This window comes from Calliphora vicina, chromosome 2 (genome assembly GCF_958450345.1).
Source record: "Calliphora vicina chromosome 2, idCalVici1.1, whole genome shotgun sequence".
NCBI lineage: Eukaryota > Metazoa > Arthropoda > Insecta > Diptera > Calliphoridae > Calliphora > Calliphora vicina.
Window position 1 is genome coordinate 18,688,540 of NC_088781.1, and position 16,990 is coordinate 18,705,529.

Below are 16,990 nucleotides of genomic sequence, written 5' to 3' on the forward strand. Positions count from 1 at the left end.
AATTCAGAAATAAATTGTTTTTTAAAGCTGCCTAGAAGTATGCATTAGTTTATAATAATTTAATAGTTTATGGCCCAAAACACTTAATTCCTTTATAGGGCCCATACACAACACCATCATGATTGTGCAATCAAGTGATTGTGCCAGCTGATTGATCATGTATGAGCTTGTGGTGTGATTGTACCAGCTGCTGGTGCCTTATCAAAAGTAGTTTGATATTTTTTTGATTGAACCAGCATGATTGAATTGTGTGTTTAAAATTAGATCATAAAATTTAAATCGTCAAGACATAAACATCAAAAAATAAAAATAAATATGAATGCTAAAGAAAAAAATATTTTGGGGAGAATTTTTCGAAGTTTATAAAACAATGCCTTGCCTATGAATTAAAAAACCAATGCTACAATAAAATGGTAGAACAATTGAAAGAGGTGGGCCAAGAGTAAGAATGGTAAAAAAAAATCAACGTTTTTCGAATACTGCAGGAACAGATGATGTTTTGGAGTCTTCGTTGTGGTATTACGATAAACTCCAATTTTGGAAAATCAGGAATGTTCCAGAGAAGAAAAATGTACCATCTTCTTTTAGAAGTTTAGTGTTTCCTAGTTCTCCTTTGTTTTCTAACCATTTCTTCATGCAAACACGTTTTTTTGATCATTTTTCGTTTTTGTTTATCATTATTCATTACAAACTTTTCCACACAATTTTTGTAAAAAATTAATTTTGTACCAGCATGCTGGAGTAATGTGTGCTTCAAGCTTAATTGCACAATCACTTCATTGCTCAATAATGATGGTATTGTGTAAGGGCCCTATTAGTTTTTTCTTACTAATTTATATTGACGTACATTTTTGTAGTTGATTGTTTCCTTGAATTTTTAACAGTTTGCTACCTATGGTCCTGAACCTGGGAAAAAATTTAAAAAACTTAAAAATTTTTTTTTAAGTTTTTTGCGATTTTTGCAAAAATTACATTTATGGTCCAAATCTTTGGGGCCCATAAAAAAGTGATTGACTTTGGGCGAAACTGGGAGACACGGGTCTTTTTTTTGGTCTTTTATCACGTAGGGGTGTCCGTATATGGTTATATTTCCATGACTCAAAAAATTACACACAGCGTAATTCTTATAATTATATTTAGTTCTATAGAGATATAAGAGTATAAACAATTTGCAGGATATTGACGTAGTATCTCAGACCACTTGAATACGAAATACATATAGGAAAACAAATTTATTGTTTAGCAGTAACTGGATTTGAATTCTGAAACTTTTGGGGAAAACTAATTTGTTTCCAATATTTTGGCGATAAGCCACAACATATTTCTACAGGCCAAAGAACAATGGACGTTTTACATGTGTTTTGTATACAATTTTGTGAAAATGAGCGAATTCACTTAATTGTGAATAAATTCGAAAATAATTGTTATGATCGATATCTCATTTTGTTTCTATTACGTGTGGCTTTCCGATCAAGTAATAAATCTAAATAATTTCTGCCGTTTTCGATTTTTCATGATTTTTTTAAAACAAAAAAAACGCTATTTTCATGTAAAAAATATATTTTTTGCTCCAATTTATATTATTATAACTCCGAAACTACTGAGCGGATTGAAACACACGGAAAAATTTGTACATAGCATGGGGAAAGTGTTTTCAAAATGTAATCAATCGAAAGAAGAACATTAACAATTCAATTTTATGATTATCAAACAAAAAAGTAAAATTTTGTGAAAATGAGCGAATTCACTTAATTGTGAATCAATTGATTTTTATGATCGATATCTCATTTTGTTCCTATTACATGTGGCTTTGCGATAAAGTAATAAATCAAAATCATTTTTGACGTTTTCGATTTTTCATGATTTTTTTTTTAAACAAAAAAATAGCTATTTTCACATAAAAAATATATTTTTGGCTTCAATTTGTTATTATAATTCCGAAACTACTGAGCCGATTGAAACACAATGTCGATGTGAAAATTTGTACATAGCATGGGGAAAATTTTTTCAAAATTTAATCAATCGAAAGAAGAACTCTAACAACTCAATTTTATGATTTTCAAACAAAAAAGTAAAATTTTGTGAAAATGAGCGAATTCACTTAATTGTGAATAAATTCGAAAAGAATCCATTGATTTTTATGATCGATATCTCATTTTGTTGCTAATACATGTGGTTTTGCGATAAAGCAATAAACCTGATTAATTTCTACGGTTTTCGATTTTTCATGATTTTTTAAAACAAAAAAATTTACTATTTTCTCATAAAAAATAAATATTTTGCTTCAATTTGTTATATAACTCCGAAACTACTGAGCCGATTGAAACACAATATATACGTGAAATATTGTACATAGCATGGGGAAAATGTTTTCAAAATTTAATCAATCGAAAGAAGAACACTAATAATTAAATTTTATGATTATCAAACAAAAAAGTAAAATTTTGTGAAAATGAGCGAATTCACTTAATTGTGAATAAATTGGAAACGAATCAATTGATGATCGATATCTCATATTGATCCTATTACATGTGGCTTTCTGATAAAGTAATAAACCTGAACAATTTCTGCAGTTTTCGATTTTTCCTGATTTTTTTAAAACAAAAAAAATAGCTATTTTCTCATAAAAAATATATTTTTGGCTTCAATTTGTTATTATAATTCCGAAACTACTGAGCCGATTGAAACACAATGTCGATGTGAAAATTTGTACATAGCATGGGGAAAATGTTTTCAAAATTTAATCAATCGAAAGAAGAACATTAACTACTTAATTTTATGATTATCAATCAAAAAAGTAACATTTTGTGAAAATGAGCGAATTCACTTAATTGTGAATAAATTCGAAAATAATAAATCGATATTTATATATCTCATTTTGTTGCTATTATATATGGCTTTGCGATAAAGTAATAAATCTAAATAATTTCTGCCGTTTTCGATTTTTTATGATTTTTTTAAAACAAAAAAATTTGATATTTTCAAGTAAAAAATTAATTTTTTGCTTCAATTTGTTATTATAACTCCGGAACTACTGAGCCGATTGAAACACAATATAAATGTGAAATTTTGTACATAGCATGGGGAAAACTTTTTCAAAATTCAATCATTCAAAAGAGGAAAATTAACTACTTAATTTTATTTTATACACGATACTATTTTTCGTACTAATCGTAGTATGAGTTGAAGTACGATTTTGTGATAGACGTTACTACAAATCGTACTATTTCCTTTGAAAAGAATGACAAGTAATAAAAATATCACAAAAATCAAAAATTTTTGATTTTCATACTTCGTTAGTACGACAACATGATACACGTTACTAATTTCATACTTATACGATTTATCGTACGACTTATCGTAACGTGTATACCTAGCATAAAAACAAAATAGAAATCAATTATTTTTGAACAAAACATAACGTTGTCATAACATCAAAAAAAGCTAAAAGTAAAACATAATAGAGCATTTAACAAAACAATTAAAAGGCTTCATCAAAAATCAAAAAACATTGCTTTACAGAAAAATATATTTTGAATAGAATTGAAAACATAATTGACCATTATGGGTAGCAAGACATAGAAAATCATAAATGAAAACTTAATAATGCTAAACAAAATATTCTTTTGTGTGTTTGCAGTTGCCAACAACAACTAAATACTTTTATATGTATATTTATAAAAGATAAAAAAAATCTGTAAAATTCAAGAATGAAAGTCTCCCTTCTGCTATCTAACCATTAAATTTTCTTGTTTAAAGAGATTCACAAACAACTTAATATTAAATATTAGTAGACTACTACTAGAACTAACAAAACAAAATGTTTGGCATAGTGTCCTTAAATAGCCTCCCCCTTGCAGTGTCTATGAGTCCTTGTTAAGTAAAGCCTATTAAAGGATGTTTTTGTGGATTTTTAACAAACATTTTCGAGTTGTTTATTTTATGGTCATGCTCATCTTGTAATTTTACTATTTATGTGGCCTCATTTTGTTGCCCACCACCAAAAAAGATGGGGGTATATTTAGTTGGTCATTCCATTTGTAACATATCGAAATATTCTAACTAGATTAAATTCTAAGTCGATTTACCTATGTCCGTCCGTCTGTTTAGAGGAGAGGACGATAGGGCCTAGAGGGGAAGGCTTACAGGGATGAAAATTTCCAAAAAATATACCCAGAGAAAATACAATCGTTGCATCAAATTTTATGAAGATCGGCCCATAAGTAGTCATAACTCCCATAGAAGGTCCACTTTCGAAAAACACATTAATCAACATAATTATTTTATAAATATCGATTTCGAAACAAAAATTTACACAGACCAGCACTCCTCCCCACGCAAATTATTGTGTTGGAACAATGGGAGGGAGAAAATTGGGAGGAAAGTGGGAGTAGTGCCGATAGAACAGTGAAACGCTGCGAATCAGTAGAGTTGGATACCCCACAGTCACCAAAAATCACCTACACCCTCTCCAGTACGTGGTCGAGAAGCTCCAAAATAGTCTTTGAAGAAACGGTCCATAAATGGGAGTTGTATTGCATTTTCGGATATAGGTGGTGTAAACAGTGTGGAGATTAGGTGGAGTGATGTAATACACCGTTTCAGAAAACCGAGACACCAGCATTCCTCCTCATGTAAAGCATTGTGTTGGAACTATGGGAGAGAGAAAAGTAGAAGGAAAGAGTTGGATATCCTACAGTCACCAATAATCACCTACGCCCTCTCCTGTACGTGATGAAGAACCGGTCCATCCATGATATTCCATTTTCGGTTGGATACAGGTCGTGTAAATAGTGAGGAGATCAGATGGAGTGAAGTAATTCTTACACCGTTTCAGAAAACCGAGACACTCGAATGCTTCTTTTGACACTTGAAAAATGTGTTTAGACCAGCCGACATCACATTCTATTCTCATGCCCAGAACATCTAGAGCGTCTGATTCCACAATATTTACACCATCCATAAATACAGATGAAGCGACATGATCTGTCATTCGTTTTTGTGTCAACAAAAGCCTGTGAATGAATGAATAATCATTCATTCACAGGCTTGGTCTGAATGAATGTGAATATGAATGGCAAATGTTGCTGTCATCTGCAAAAGAATAGATAGAGTAGAAGGTCGTTTAGAAAAATAAGGAATAGAGTAGGAGAAAGAACGGAGCCTTGTGGTACCCCTGAATTTATCTTGAACTCGCATAGTGCGATCTCTGAGAAAGCTGGATATAAATCAAAAGAAGTTAATACCGACACCAAAAGCAATGAGTTTTGATAAAAGTGCACCATACCACACTCTATCTAACGCCTTGGAAATATCTAGAGCCGCCACTTTACTTTCGCCAAAACGGTGAATGGAACGACACCATTTTTCCGAAAGGAAGGCTAGCAAATCTCCCGTAGAGCGTCCTTTACGAAAGCCATACTGGCGGTCATTAAGTAGGTTAGGTTAACAGACAACCGCATGGTGGAGACAGGAAAGAGAGCAGCTCACTTGGATCCAAGCAATAGGTCCCTTTGAGCTACCTAAAAGAAAAGATAAAACAAGAAGTACGGATAGACATCTCCTAATGGCGGACAATGACAAAGAAGATGAAAAATGGTCTCATCCTAAAAGATACAAAAAGAGGGATATAGATAATTGAAAAGGGAAGGGAACAGTTAGATTGGTCCAAGAAATAGAAGAAGTGAAGAGGAAGGTGGCCAGAAGAAGAGAGGAGAATGTTATGCATCAGTCAATTGACGGATATTAGGTCTCTCCGTGGGAATTCCGATGTCTGGCTTGATTAGCCAATTGCTACTCCTGACAAAGGCATTGATGCACTCTAACTTCATGACTGAAAGATCCGAAAGACTGTTTAAGGAACGATGTTGAAGAAACATTGAGCGTAGATCTCCTAATGGCGGACAATGACAAAGAAGATGAAAAATGGACTCATCCTAAAAGATAGAAAAAGAGGGATGTAGTGAAATGAAAAGGGAAGGGGACAGTTATATTGGCCCAAGAATTAGAAGAAGTGAAGAGGAAGGAGGTCAGAAGAAGATAGGAGAATGTTATGAATCGGCCAATTGACGCATATTAGGTCACTCCGTGGAAAATACCATGTCTGGCTTGATTAGCCAATTTCTGCTCCTGATAAAGGCATTGAAAAATGGTCTCATCATCCTCTTCATTTTAACTACTTCTGCAGTCGTTATGTAGATTGTTGAACTCCAAACCAAACTCAATCAGTTGTACGATCAGTTCATAATTGGCCATATCTACCACACTTCCGAGAATAACTTTTTAATGATAGGGTCTAGAAGGTCGGACTTAGGGTGTGAAATTTTCCCAAAAATATTCATTGTTGATCAGAAATGTTTAGTGTAGAAAATGCACAACAATTAGTGGCCGTATTATGTGGGTGGAGGGTATATAAGATTCGACACTGCCGAATATTTTATTTCCTCTTGTTTTATTTTGGAAGACAAATCTATATTGCCACTGCTTTTATTGCCAGCATCTTGACTAGTTTTGTTTTTTATTTATTAAGGGAAATGTGTTAAAGGAAATACTAAGTTTTTTTTTGTTTGTGTCTGATATCCTTTAATGCCAGTCAGTCTGACGCCTGAAATGGTTGTTTATGCTGAGTTTTTTTTGCGTAAAATAGAGAAATCTTTATAGACTTTATGGCAGCCAAAATATTGTGGCGCCACCAATTGACAATAACAAATGGCAGTGGAATAGTAACTATTTGACATTTATCAAAAGTAATATTGGAGTCATGTTAAAGTAGCAAAGAAAAATATTTGTTATTTATGTTAAATTTATGGATGTGCTTAAATTAAAAAGATTATTTATGGCAATGAACATATTTCTTGGTTCTTAATTGGCAGAACACTTTATTTACCAAACTATATTGGAGAAAGTTCTTGAAGTTTCTATGCTATTTGCTTTAAAATTATATCATAACCTAAACTTAAAATTAATTCTTTATTCTTTCCTTTGTTTCAGCATTAAACCAAAATTCGAAACCTTCGAAATCTCCAAAGGCTACCATGGCGGTGTGGGTGGCTATGAGGAAATGGAGGGTGCCGAAAGAGAGGGTGATGGTCCCGGTGGCGGTATACCATACGATGATGATAGACCCGATTCACCAGCATCGTTTGAGGAAATTGAGAGACCACCTTTGCGTAAAATTGATAAATACTGCAAGGCTCAGTGTCCTTGTATGTCGGCGCGTTATACAATTGCCACAATGGCATGTATTGGCTTCATGATTGCGTTTGGCATGCGTTGTAATATGTCAGCCGCCAAATTGAAAGGAGAACATAATGGTGTAAGTATTCCACCATTAAACTTTTAAAATCATATTAAGCTTAACATGCATACATTCATTAGAACTGAACATTATATCGTAATTAAATAGATTAATTTCATTTTATGACATATGATTGTTACACAGAAAAGAACCTGTCAATTATTTTATTTTAAAATGAACAAGAAACAAGTCACGTTTTCTCATTTTTATAATATTAAACATTACTTTGCCTCTGACAAAGTTAAAAGTTACAAATATGTTGGCATCATTTATCGCTATAAAGTTGTGGAGTTGAGGAGTTGTGGTGTTTTTTATAATTCTATTTATGCTCGTTAATATTTGCCTTAAAGGCCTTATTTGTCACTGGCAACAAACACTCATACACTTAAATATTTACAAACATACATGTATTTGGTGTTTTGGTAACAGGATGTTTTTCGACTCCTTTCCTGTTTTGTTGTTGAAAAGTATTTTGTATTTGTTGTTTATTGGAGCCTTTTAAAAATATTTTTTATTCGAATATTCTTTCTTTTCTGTGAAGCTTTATGATTTCATGGTCTTTTGTTCTCTTTTTTTTCTACAAAATTATTTTACTTGTAATGGCTGTTTTTATTGTTGCTAATGGATGCATTATGTTTCCGTTTAGTTTTTTGTTGCTTTAAATTGAAACATTTTATAAAAGAACTCCTAAAAGTTTAAAAATTTTAATAATTTATCAGGGCTGAAGCTAAAATTTTAATAAGCACTCAATACACAATACATATTTGCATATTTTTCATTAATATTTAGTTCTTAAAGTTACAACTTCAAAGCATCATGAATATGTTCTTTTCAAACGGATTTGTTTTGTTTGAAAGATATGAGTAGTATATTTTAAACAGACAAATATTTTTGAAAATCGAATAGAAAATGCCTGAGTTGTGGTTATTTAAAGTCGGGATGATCTACAACTAAAGCTTTTATATTGAAATATTTGTACTACATAATTGGCCATTGTTGGCAATGACCTTGGCATGATATGGACACCAAACCGAAAGAACTGCTCATCTTTTTATGCCAAGAACGAATCAAGCCGATATCGAATACTCTGTTCCAAAGTGAATCGTATCCGAGAGAGAGCGTTCGGCATCGATCGAAACAAATAGTAGTCGGATGGGGCATGGTCTGGATTATAAAGCGGGTGACACAAAACTCCCCAACCACTTATTTCACTTATACTTTTTAACAGGTATTGCAACATGTGGCCGAACGTTGTCATAATGAAATATTACGGTTTTATGTCTGACCGCATATTCAGGGCGTTTTTTGGCCAGTGATCGCTTCAAACGAATCAGTTCGGTACAGGTTCCCTATGATGGTCTGGTCAGATTTCAGCAGCTCATAATAGTTAGGTCCCTTTTGCTCCCACTAAATACAGAGAATTGCCTTAGAGCAATGGATATTTAGTTTTGGTGTAGATTCGGCTGACTTCATATACGATCTCTTACGCTTCGGCTAATCGTAATGGATCCATGGATCCATTTGTCAACGCAGATCGAAATGATTTTTTTTTTTTTTTAGCATTGGATGAATTCTTAGTAGCTCCCAATGATTTAGCAAACTCTTGTTTAGTTTGACAGCAATATTCATAAAGTAATGTCGCAAATTCTTGGTCATCAAACTGTTTTAGCTGACCTGAGCGATATTTGTCTTACGTGTCAAAATCAACACTTCTGAACCCCACAAACCATCTCTCGCATGTAGAAACCCATGGAACATATTAACCATAAGTGAGCAATCGGTGTGCTTCAGCTTCATTTTTTCAAATTAAAGAAGTAAAACAAAACTTCCCACACATGACGCTTTGTTGGAACAAAATTAATTTATAGTAAACCCCACATTTTTAAGTCATACACCCAATATATCTTTAAAGTGAATTAATTTCATGATTGTTTATTTGGACCTTTAAGTTCATTTCCTTTACTTTTTTAAAGTTAATATCGCTTTAGTTACATCATATATATTCAATCGTTGTGGCAATAAGTTTTGGTACTCTTGCCTTGTATTTTCTTTGAAAGTAACTTCAAAATACCCCAATGAAAGAAGTCTCAATCGGTCAAATCAAGCAATATTGTCTATCACTGCTAGTCACCAAAACAAGTCACGCTGTGTATCCTGTTGAAACTACTGTTCTACAGTCCCAATTCATCAATTTGCGATTATAACAATTTGATCATGGTTCTGCATCGGTCAGCTAAAGTAACCATGTTAACCACCATGTCTACAAAAATAATGGGCTTCGTCTCTCATGATCAATTTCGACAGAAAATCTATCAAACACCGTTCACTGTATCGTTGATTTTCAGAGGAGCTAACATTGTGCTTTATTGAGATGTACAGCGCTCCGATAATAAACTAGCAAATAGGAATTCGTTTCTTATGATCAATTTCAACCGAAAATCGTATGGCTTTCTGATAAGAAAACAAGTAAGAGAGCTATATTCGGCTGTGCCGAATCTTATATACCCCTCACCAAATTATACTTCAAAATAAAAATTTTAAATATTTTTAGGTAAGCAAAAAAATGTTTGTTCCAAAGTTGTTTTTTTCATTTTTGTAAAAAAAAATTTTCGAATTGTTTTTATACCCTTCACCTTCGTGAGAAGGGTATATATAAGTTTGTCATTCCGTTTGTAATTTCTACATTTTTCATTTCCGTATAAAAGTATATATATTCTGGATCCTTATAGATAGCGGAGTCGATTAAGCCATGTCCGTCTGTCTGTTGAAATCAATTTTCTGAAGACCCCAGATATCTTCGGAATCCAAATCTTCAATAATTCTGTCAGACATGCTTTCGAGAAGTTTGCTATTTAAAATCAGCAAAATCGGTCCACAAATGGACACAAAATTTTCACAAAAAAAAAAATTAAAAAACAAAAAAAAGAATTTTAAAATTAAAAAAAAAAAATTTAAAATTTAAAATAACAATCGAAAAATTTTTTTTCCAAAAAATTAAAAAAACAAAAATTAAATTTTGTTTACCTAAAAATATTTAAAATTTTTAAGTATAATTTGGTGAAGGGTATATAATATTCGGCACTGCCGAATATAGCACTCTTACTTGTTTTAATTTTTTTTTTTATGTTTAACGAAAAAAAAAAATTTGGTAAAAAAATCGAGTTTAAAAATATTTTTTCCAATTTTGACCCATTGTAGGTCCAACTTACTATGGTATATATACGTCGTTGCAAAGGTCTTTGAAATATCTATCATTAGATATCCATATTGTCTATATCAATGACATAGTAATCCAGATACATATAGGTTAAAAATCGAGGTTGTCCTGTTTTTTTCCTTATATCTCAGCCATTTGTGGACCGATTTTCTCGATATAAAATAGCAACCGAGCCTGAAGAATTCCGGAGATATTGATGTATGAATCGTGTATATAAGTTATTTGGGGGCTTCGGAAAGTTGATTTCAATAGACGGTCAGACAGACAAGCGGACATGGCCTTATCGACTCCGCTATCTATAAGGATCCAGAATATATATATGTACTTTATAGGGTCGGAAAATTATATTGTGGGAATTACAAACGGAATGCCAAATTTATGTATGTATACCCTTCTCACGAATGTGAGGGGTATAAAAATTAGCGTGTCTCTCAGGATTAATTTAATAGGTTATGTTCAGTAGAGCAAATGTTCCACGTTATTGCGCGATCCGATCAGATCAATTTCTCATTATCAATTTCAACTGAGAATCGATCGAAACTCCGTTCACTGCCACGTTGATGTTCAGGAGAGCAAGTATTTCGTGTCATATATGGCAATTCGATGAGAAAATTATTATTGTCTCTTAAGATTAATTTTGACCGAAAATCGAAAGACTATTCACTGCATAGTTGATGTTCAGGAAAGCTAGTATTCCTCGTTATTGAAGAGTATACAAGCGAAACTGACAATTGTCATAGCTTGATACATTTTGGGACACCATGTAGGTCGCGGATAATGGAGAAAGACCATGACTAACGTTGGAAAAATTTTTAGAAATTATTTATAATTTGGTAGATTCATATGTATGAATGGACAATTTTTTTGGAGGTAATTCTAAAAAAAATTAAATTTCTAGTTATTTTATATTTTGTTTCAAAATGATACTGAATTCTTTAACCAAAGTATATAACTATTCTTAAACATTTATACAAAATCTAAGTCATTTAAAAACACATACTGTCATATTTCATCTATTAACTAAATATTTCACATATCCGGTGAAGGATAAAATCTCATATTAAAAATATGAGACATAATACCATTTCAAACAAAGAAACTAGACAAATCTTTCTTGATTTAGCATTTTCTTTGACAAACATAATAAACCGGAAGCAAGCAGACTTATGCCTTTTTAACATAATAACAAACAACACCCAATATAAACATCATTCCTATTTATGTTCTTTCTCTTTTTTTTGGAAAATCATATTCATATTGTATAATGGACACTATTCATGAGCATAAATCTTAAGAATGAATATGAAAATAATTGAATACAATAAGTTATTTTATTTAATTTTTTTGCTGAAAAGAATAAAATGATTTTAATTTTATACCTCCCCCCAATATCTTGTTTTGCAGACGGCTTTTATGAATTGGACAGTGGCCACAGAGAGTCATGTTGATTCGTCATTTTTCTGGGGTTATTTGGTAACACAAATTCCAGGGGGTTTCATTGCCTCCAAGTTTCCAGCTAATAAAATATTTGGTCTATCGATTGCCAGTTCAGCAACACTGCATTTATTTGTGCCATTTGCAATGACACTGATGGAGGGCGATGTGGTGATATGTGTTCGTGTGTTACAAGGATTATTCGAGGTGAGTGTAATATGATATTTTTCTTAGTTGTTTTTTATATCCTTTTGATTTGTAAGCACATCAAAGCTTCTTTAAGTTATTTTCTTTTTGGTGAGATGACATCATGCGTGGAGGATTTGTTATTGTATTTTATTTTTTGGGTTTGATTATAAATCTATTCATATGTCTGCGAGGAGTTTTTTGTATTTATTTCCTTTTCTTAAAGTATTTAGGATTTAGCTATAATTTTGTTTCTTTTATAAAAGATTTTGTTAAATATGATGTAATCTATGTATGTTTTATTATTTCCTTTGACAAAATCCTTAAAATAATCCTTTTATCCCAGGGTGTTACTTATCCCGCCTGTCATGGTATCTGGCGTTTTTGGGCTCCACCTATGGAACGTTCTCGTTTGGCTACGCTGGCGTTTAGTGGCTCATATGCTGGTGTGGTGGTAGGTCTACCTTTATCAGGCCTATTAGCCGATTCTGTTGGCTATCAGGCTCCCTTCTATGCTTATGGTGTATTTGGCATTATATGGTGAGTTGTTCTTAATAATTTTTTTTTAAATTTTATAAATTTTATTTTAAATTCCAGGTATGTCTTTTGGTTATGGCTTTGTTTTGAAAATCCCCGTAAACATCCTGCCATTAGTATACCCGAACTTAAGTATATAGAAAAGTCGCTGGGTGAGACCTCTGTACAGCCATCTATGCCAAATTTAAGAACTACACCCTGGGCCGCTATGATTCGTTCTATGCCGGTTTATGCCATTATTGTGGCAAACTTTTGTCGTTCTTGGAATTTCTATTTACTGGTGTTGTTCCAGTCTTCATTTCTCAAGCATAAATTCCATTTTAAAATCGAAGAAGCTGGATTTGTGGGGTCTTTGCCTCATTTGATAATGACTACAATTGTACCGTTTGGTGGTATGTTGGCGGATCATTTGCGTAAAAATGGCATTATGTCTACAACGAATGTGAGAAAGTTGTTTAACTGCGGTGGCTTTGGCATGGAGGGAATATTTTTCCTGTTTGTTGCTCATTCGGATACAGCGGTGAGTGTTTTGGGTTGGCTACCATTTATTGGAAATTAATATTATTTCTTAAATTTAGACCGGTGCCATGTTTGCTTTAACTTGTGGTGTTGCCTTTTCCGGTTTTGCCATATCCGGTTATAATGTCAATCATTTAGATATAGCTCCTCGTTATGCCAGTATTCTAATGGGTCTTTCGAATGGTATTGGTACGTTGGCTGGCATTATTGTACCCTATGCCTTGGATGGTCTTATACAAAAAGATGTGAGTATAATTGGTGTTATTGAGTTTGAAAAGTTTAAAGTTTACAGATCAGAGTATTGCTGCAATGTAAGTATGAACTAAGTAAGACAATGACACGCTTATTAGAACTGTACTAAATATTGCATCACAGTCCAAATGTCATTAAAATTGTTCATAGCTTGATGTAAACAAGTTTCCGTATCTTACAGACCATTTTCTCTGTATGGTGCTAAATTCTCTTTATCATGGTGTTTGAAATATCCATGAGAAGCTATGAGGGCAATGACAGGTAACCAAGGAGCCTTCCGGATGTCAGATGATCTTGAAAAAGCCATTCAAATGTTGGCTGCGACTACGCTATATGTGGTCAAATTATATCACTCTTTCCAATAATGCCAACGGTATCTCTCCGATCTAGGCGGCCAGTTGACAGTTGTGGAAACCGTATATGTATGTTAATAACCCAAGTGAAAAGGGACTTGATACAGAGCTATTCTCATGATTGCTTTCCCGCGAATGGGGACTGATTTTAGTTCTAACAATTTATATAAAGGATAGTTGTTAACAGGGCCAAGGAGGGCAAATGAAACATTTAAGGTTCTTTGTGACAGTTTAATGAACTAACATCAAGAAACTTCTTCCATTTTGGATATTAAGTTCAACAGTACCCAACAGATTAAAGTTAATTGATTTCCTTTAACCGAAGTAGTTAAATTCTCTGATGAATTGTCAACTCTTTTCAATCATCAGGAGACTAAAGCTTAATAAGCAAGTGACACTAAATCAAGAAGCCATTATCCACGACGATTAATCCGATTAAGACCTATTTATACTTTCACTTCAGTTATAATTTCATCGAATATATTTAGTTTGATGTAAACCGATTCTTATAAATCAGTTTGAATTTCAACAATTTGTGGTTTGTGTAATTTTTGAGGCTTGTTGACAGAGCATTTAAAACTTTTATAGAACTTGACCTCAAATCCAGTTCTTAAATCACTTGGGCTTCATGTCGATGGTAATGATGGATTGCAAATTAGTCTTCCCACTATAAAATATAAGGCTTTCTATTAAATTTCCCAAGGAAGTGAAACAATTTCCTAACATCCCTTTGTTCTGATCAAAATCGATAACAATCTTACTAGATCCTGTTTAGATTTTCAAACTCAAATTCCTTCCCACTATAAAGGACATGAATATGGGCAGCACGGGAGTAAATAAATTGGAGGAAACTGCATAATGTATAATCAACAATTTTGAAAAACAACGAGATCAATTTTACCGACAGGATCAACCATGTCGATATTCAGATAAAAATGGAGAGAAAAGACATTATTCTGAGCTGTCTAAGTAATTGTTTTAAATGAGCTTGGGAATATGAACTTGCCCTAAATCCTAGACGGAATTTGTTATCTTTACGAGGATGTATCACACTTAGTCAATGCATTTCTCGAAGACTTCCAGATCACTACAGGCTGATATTCTAAAACATGCTGCGTGCGAAGTACGATTTATTTGAAAGGCCCATTTACAACATCGCTCAAATGTGCGCCAATGCTTCGCACGATGACCAAAATATCCAATTTTCAATTATATCAGCGATGGACTTAGTTATGTCGACTGTGATTGTGGCTTATTGGCTTAGAACTTCGCCATCAGTAAAGCACTCAAGAAAAAGTTTAGCTGGGTCAAATCGCATGACCTTTTTTTAAATGGGTCATGCTGAATTGCTGTATCTGCGCCGTCTTGCTGTATCTGCCACGTCCATATCATTTGGATTGGTAGGGCTTATCGTTGACGGCGGAGGCCTTACGAAGGTCATTTATAAAGAAGTGTGGACCAATGATTCCCCCGGCCCAAAATCCTCACTAAACAGTAAATTTTTGTGGATGCCTTCTGCCATAACTGCCAATTTAGTTTGTTAACATAGTAATCCGAAAAAGATCGTCGCCGAAAAAGATGAGCATAATGACGTTGCACTAATGAACACATATTTTGATAATAATTTGGATGCGCGGCTCAATCGTGTAACTTATAGTGATTTTGGTTTTCAACATTGATCCTTCCATTTTGGAAAATCTTTCACTTTCATGCAAACTTAGACTTCGGAAATAATTGTGGTCCTTCGGACCTGACAAAAGTTCAATGTGTAATGATTCAAAAATGATTTTGTAATTCATTCCTTTAGCAAAAGAAACTTAAATGAGCTTAATTTAATTCAATTTTAATATCTAAAAACAAAAAGTAAGAATTTCTTAACAAAAAAAATTCTGATATGTCCTCTATTACAGCCCGAAGGTTGCTGGACAACTGTCTTCACCTTGGCCGCTTGTGTTCATTTATGTGGCTGTACTTTCTATGGCCTATTTGCCTCGGGCGAATTACAACCTTGGGCGGAGCCACCCACAGAGGAGAAACAAGTCTGGTCACCACCAATGGGCGCTATAACTGAAGATCCTACTCAGGGAGCAGCAGTTGCAGCCGGTTATATTAAGGAAACATCATTTGTAAGTTTCACAAAACACATTAAAAAGCATTTATATAACAATTATTATAAACAAAAAAAAAAACCATTTCTTATACAAAAAAAGGGTGAACCACCACAGTACACCGAACAAAGTCAAATGCAACAACCAAACACCATTAATTATGGTGCGACAGGTCACGTGGCCAATAATCCATTTGCCATGGCCGGTGTGGGTTCTCTAGCAACAACAACCATTAGCGAGGAAAGCATGCAACCTGATGCCAATATAACAGACAATTATCAAGGCTATGACTATACAACAGCACAACAGCTACCGGCAACGGCACCACAACTGGGACAATTGCCAACATATGAACAACAATATCCTCAATATCAGCAGCAACAATAGAAAAATCATCATTAAAATAAATAATAATAATAATAACGACAACAACATTTAAGGTAAGAGTTAAGAAGAAATTTATAAAACAATTTTTGAAAGCCAGCATAATAATACAAACAATATTAAAAACTCAGTCATACTATAATTAAAAATTATAAAAAGAAACACTCACCACACATCTAACATACAAAAAGCAATCAATATTATAAATATTATAGAGAAATTCCAAAATTAAATGAATATTAACTAAAAGAAATTATAATTTGAACAAAAATATGAAATGCTAAATAAAACACATTAAAAACGAAACCAAAGTACGAAAATTCATAATATTAAAAATATAAAAAAAAACTATATATTCCTTAAAACCGCCAACCTATAACACTTCTTCATACATATACGACATACGACATACAACTTAATGCATATTATTTGGAAAATTAACAAACCAACGTATTCCTGTTAATATTTATTGTGAAAATGAAATATATTTAACTGAATTTAGATAAATTTATTTACATATTTTACTTAAAAGAAAAAAAATATTGTTTTAAAAGTTAAAGGGAAAATTTTAAAAGAAAAACATTTAGGGGCTTCACAGCTTATTTAAACTATTCAATATCAAATATTCTTAAAAATTCCTGAAAAGGATTTATTGCTCGATTTGAAAAGAATTCATTCGCACGCTTTCTAAGCCAAAGATTTC

General features: G+C 32.9%; 1 protein-coding gene across 1 annotated transcript; it reads left to right on the forward strand.

Moving 5' to 3' along the window:
* The first annotated feature begins 410 nt into the window (after positions 1-410).
* On the forward strand, positions 411-16,293 carry VGlut (Vesicular glutamate transporter). The gene is made up of 8 exons (XM_065499394.1): positions 411-442; positions 6,991-7,315; positions 11,919-12,155; positions 12,481-12,674; positions 12,732-13,191; positions 13,250-13,435; positions 15,706-15,921; positions 16,006-16,293. The coding sequence occupies exons 1-8, from the start codon at positions 411-413 to the stop codon at positions 16,288-16,290; spliced, it is 1,935 nt and encodes a 644-aa protein (XP_065355466.1). The 3' UTR covers positions 16,291-16,293.
* The last annotated feature ends 697 nt before the right edge of the window (positions 16,294-16,990 follow it).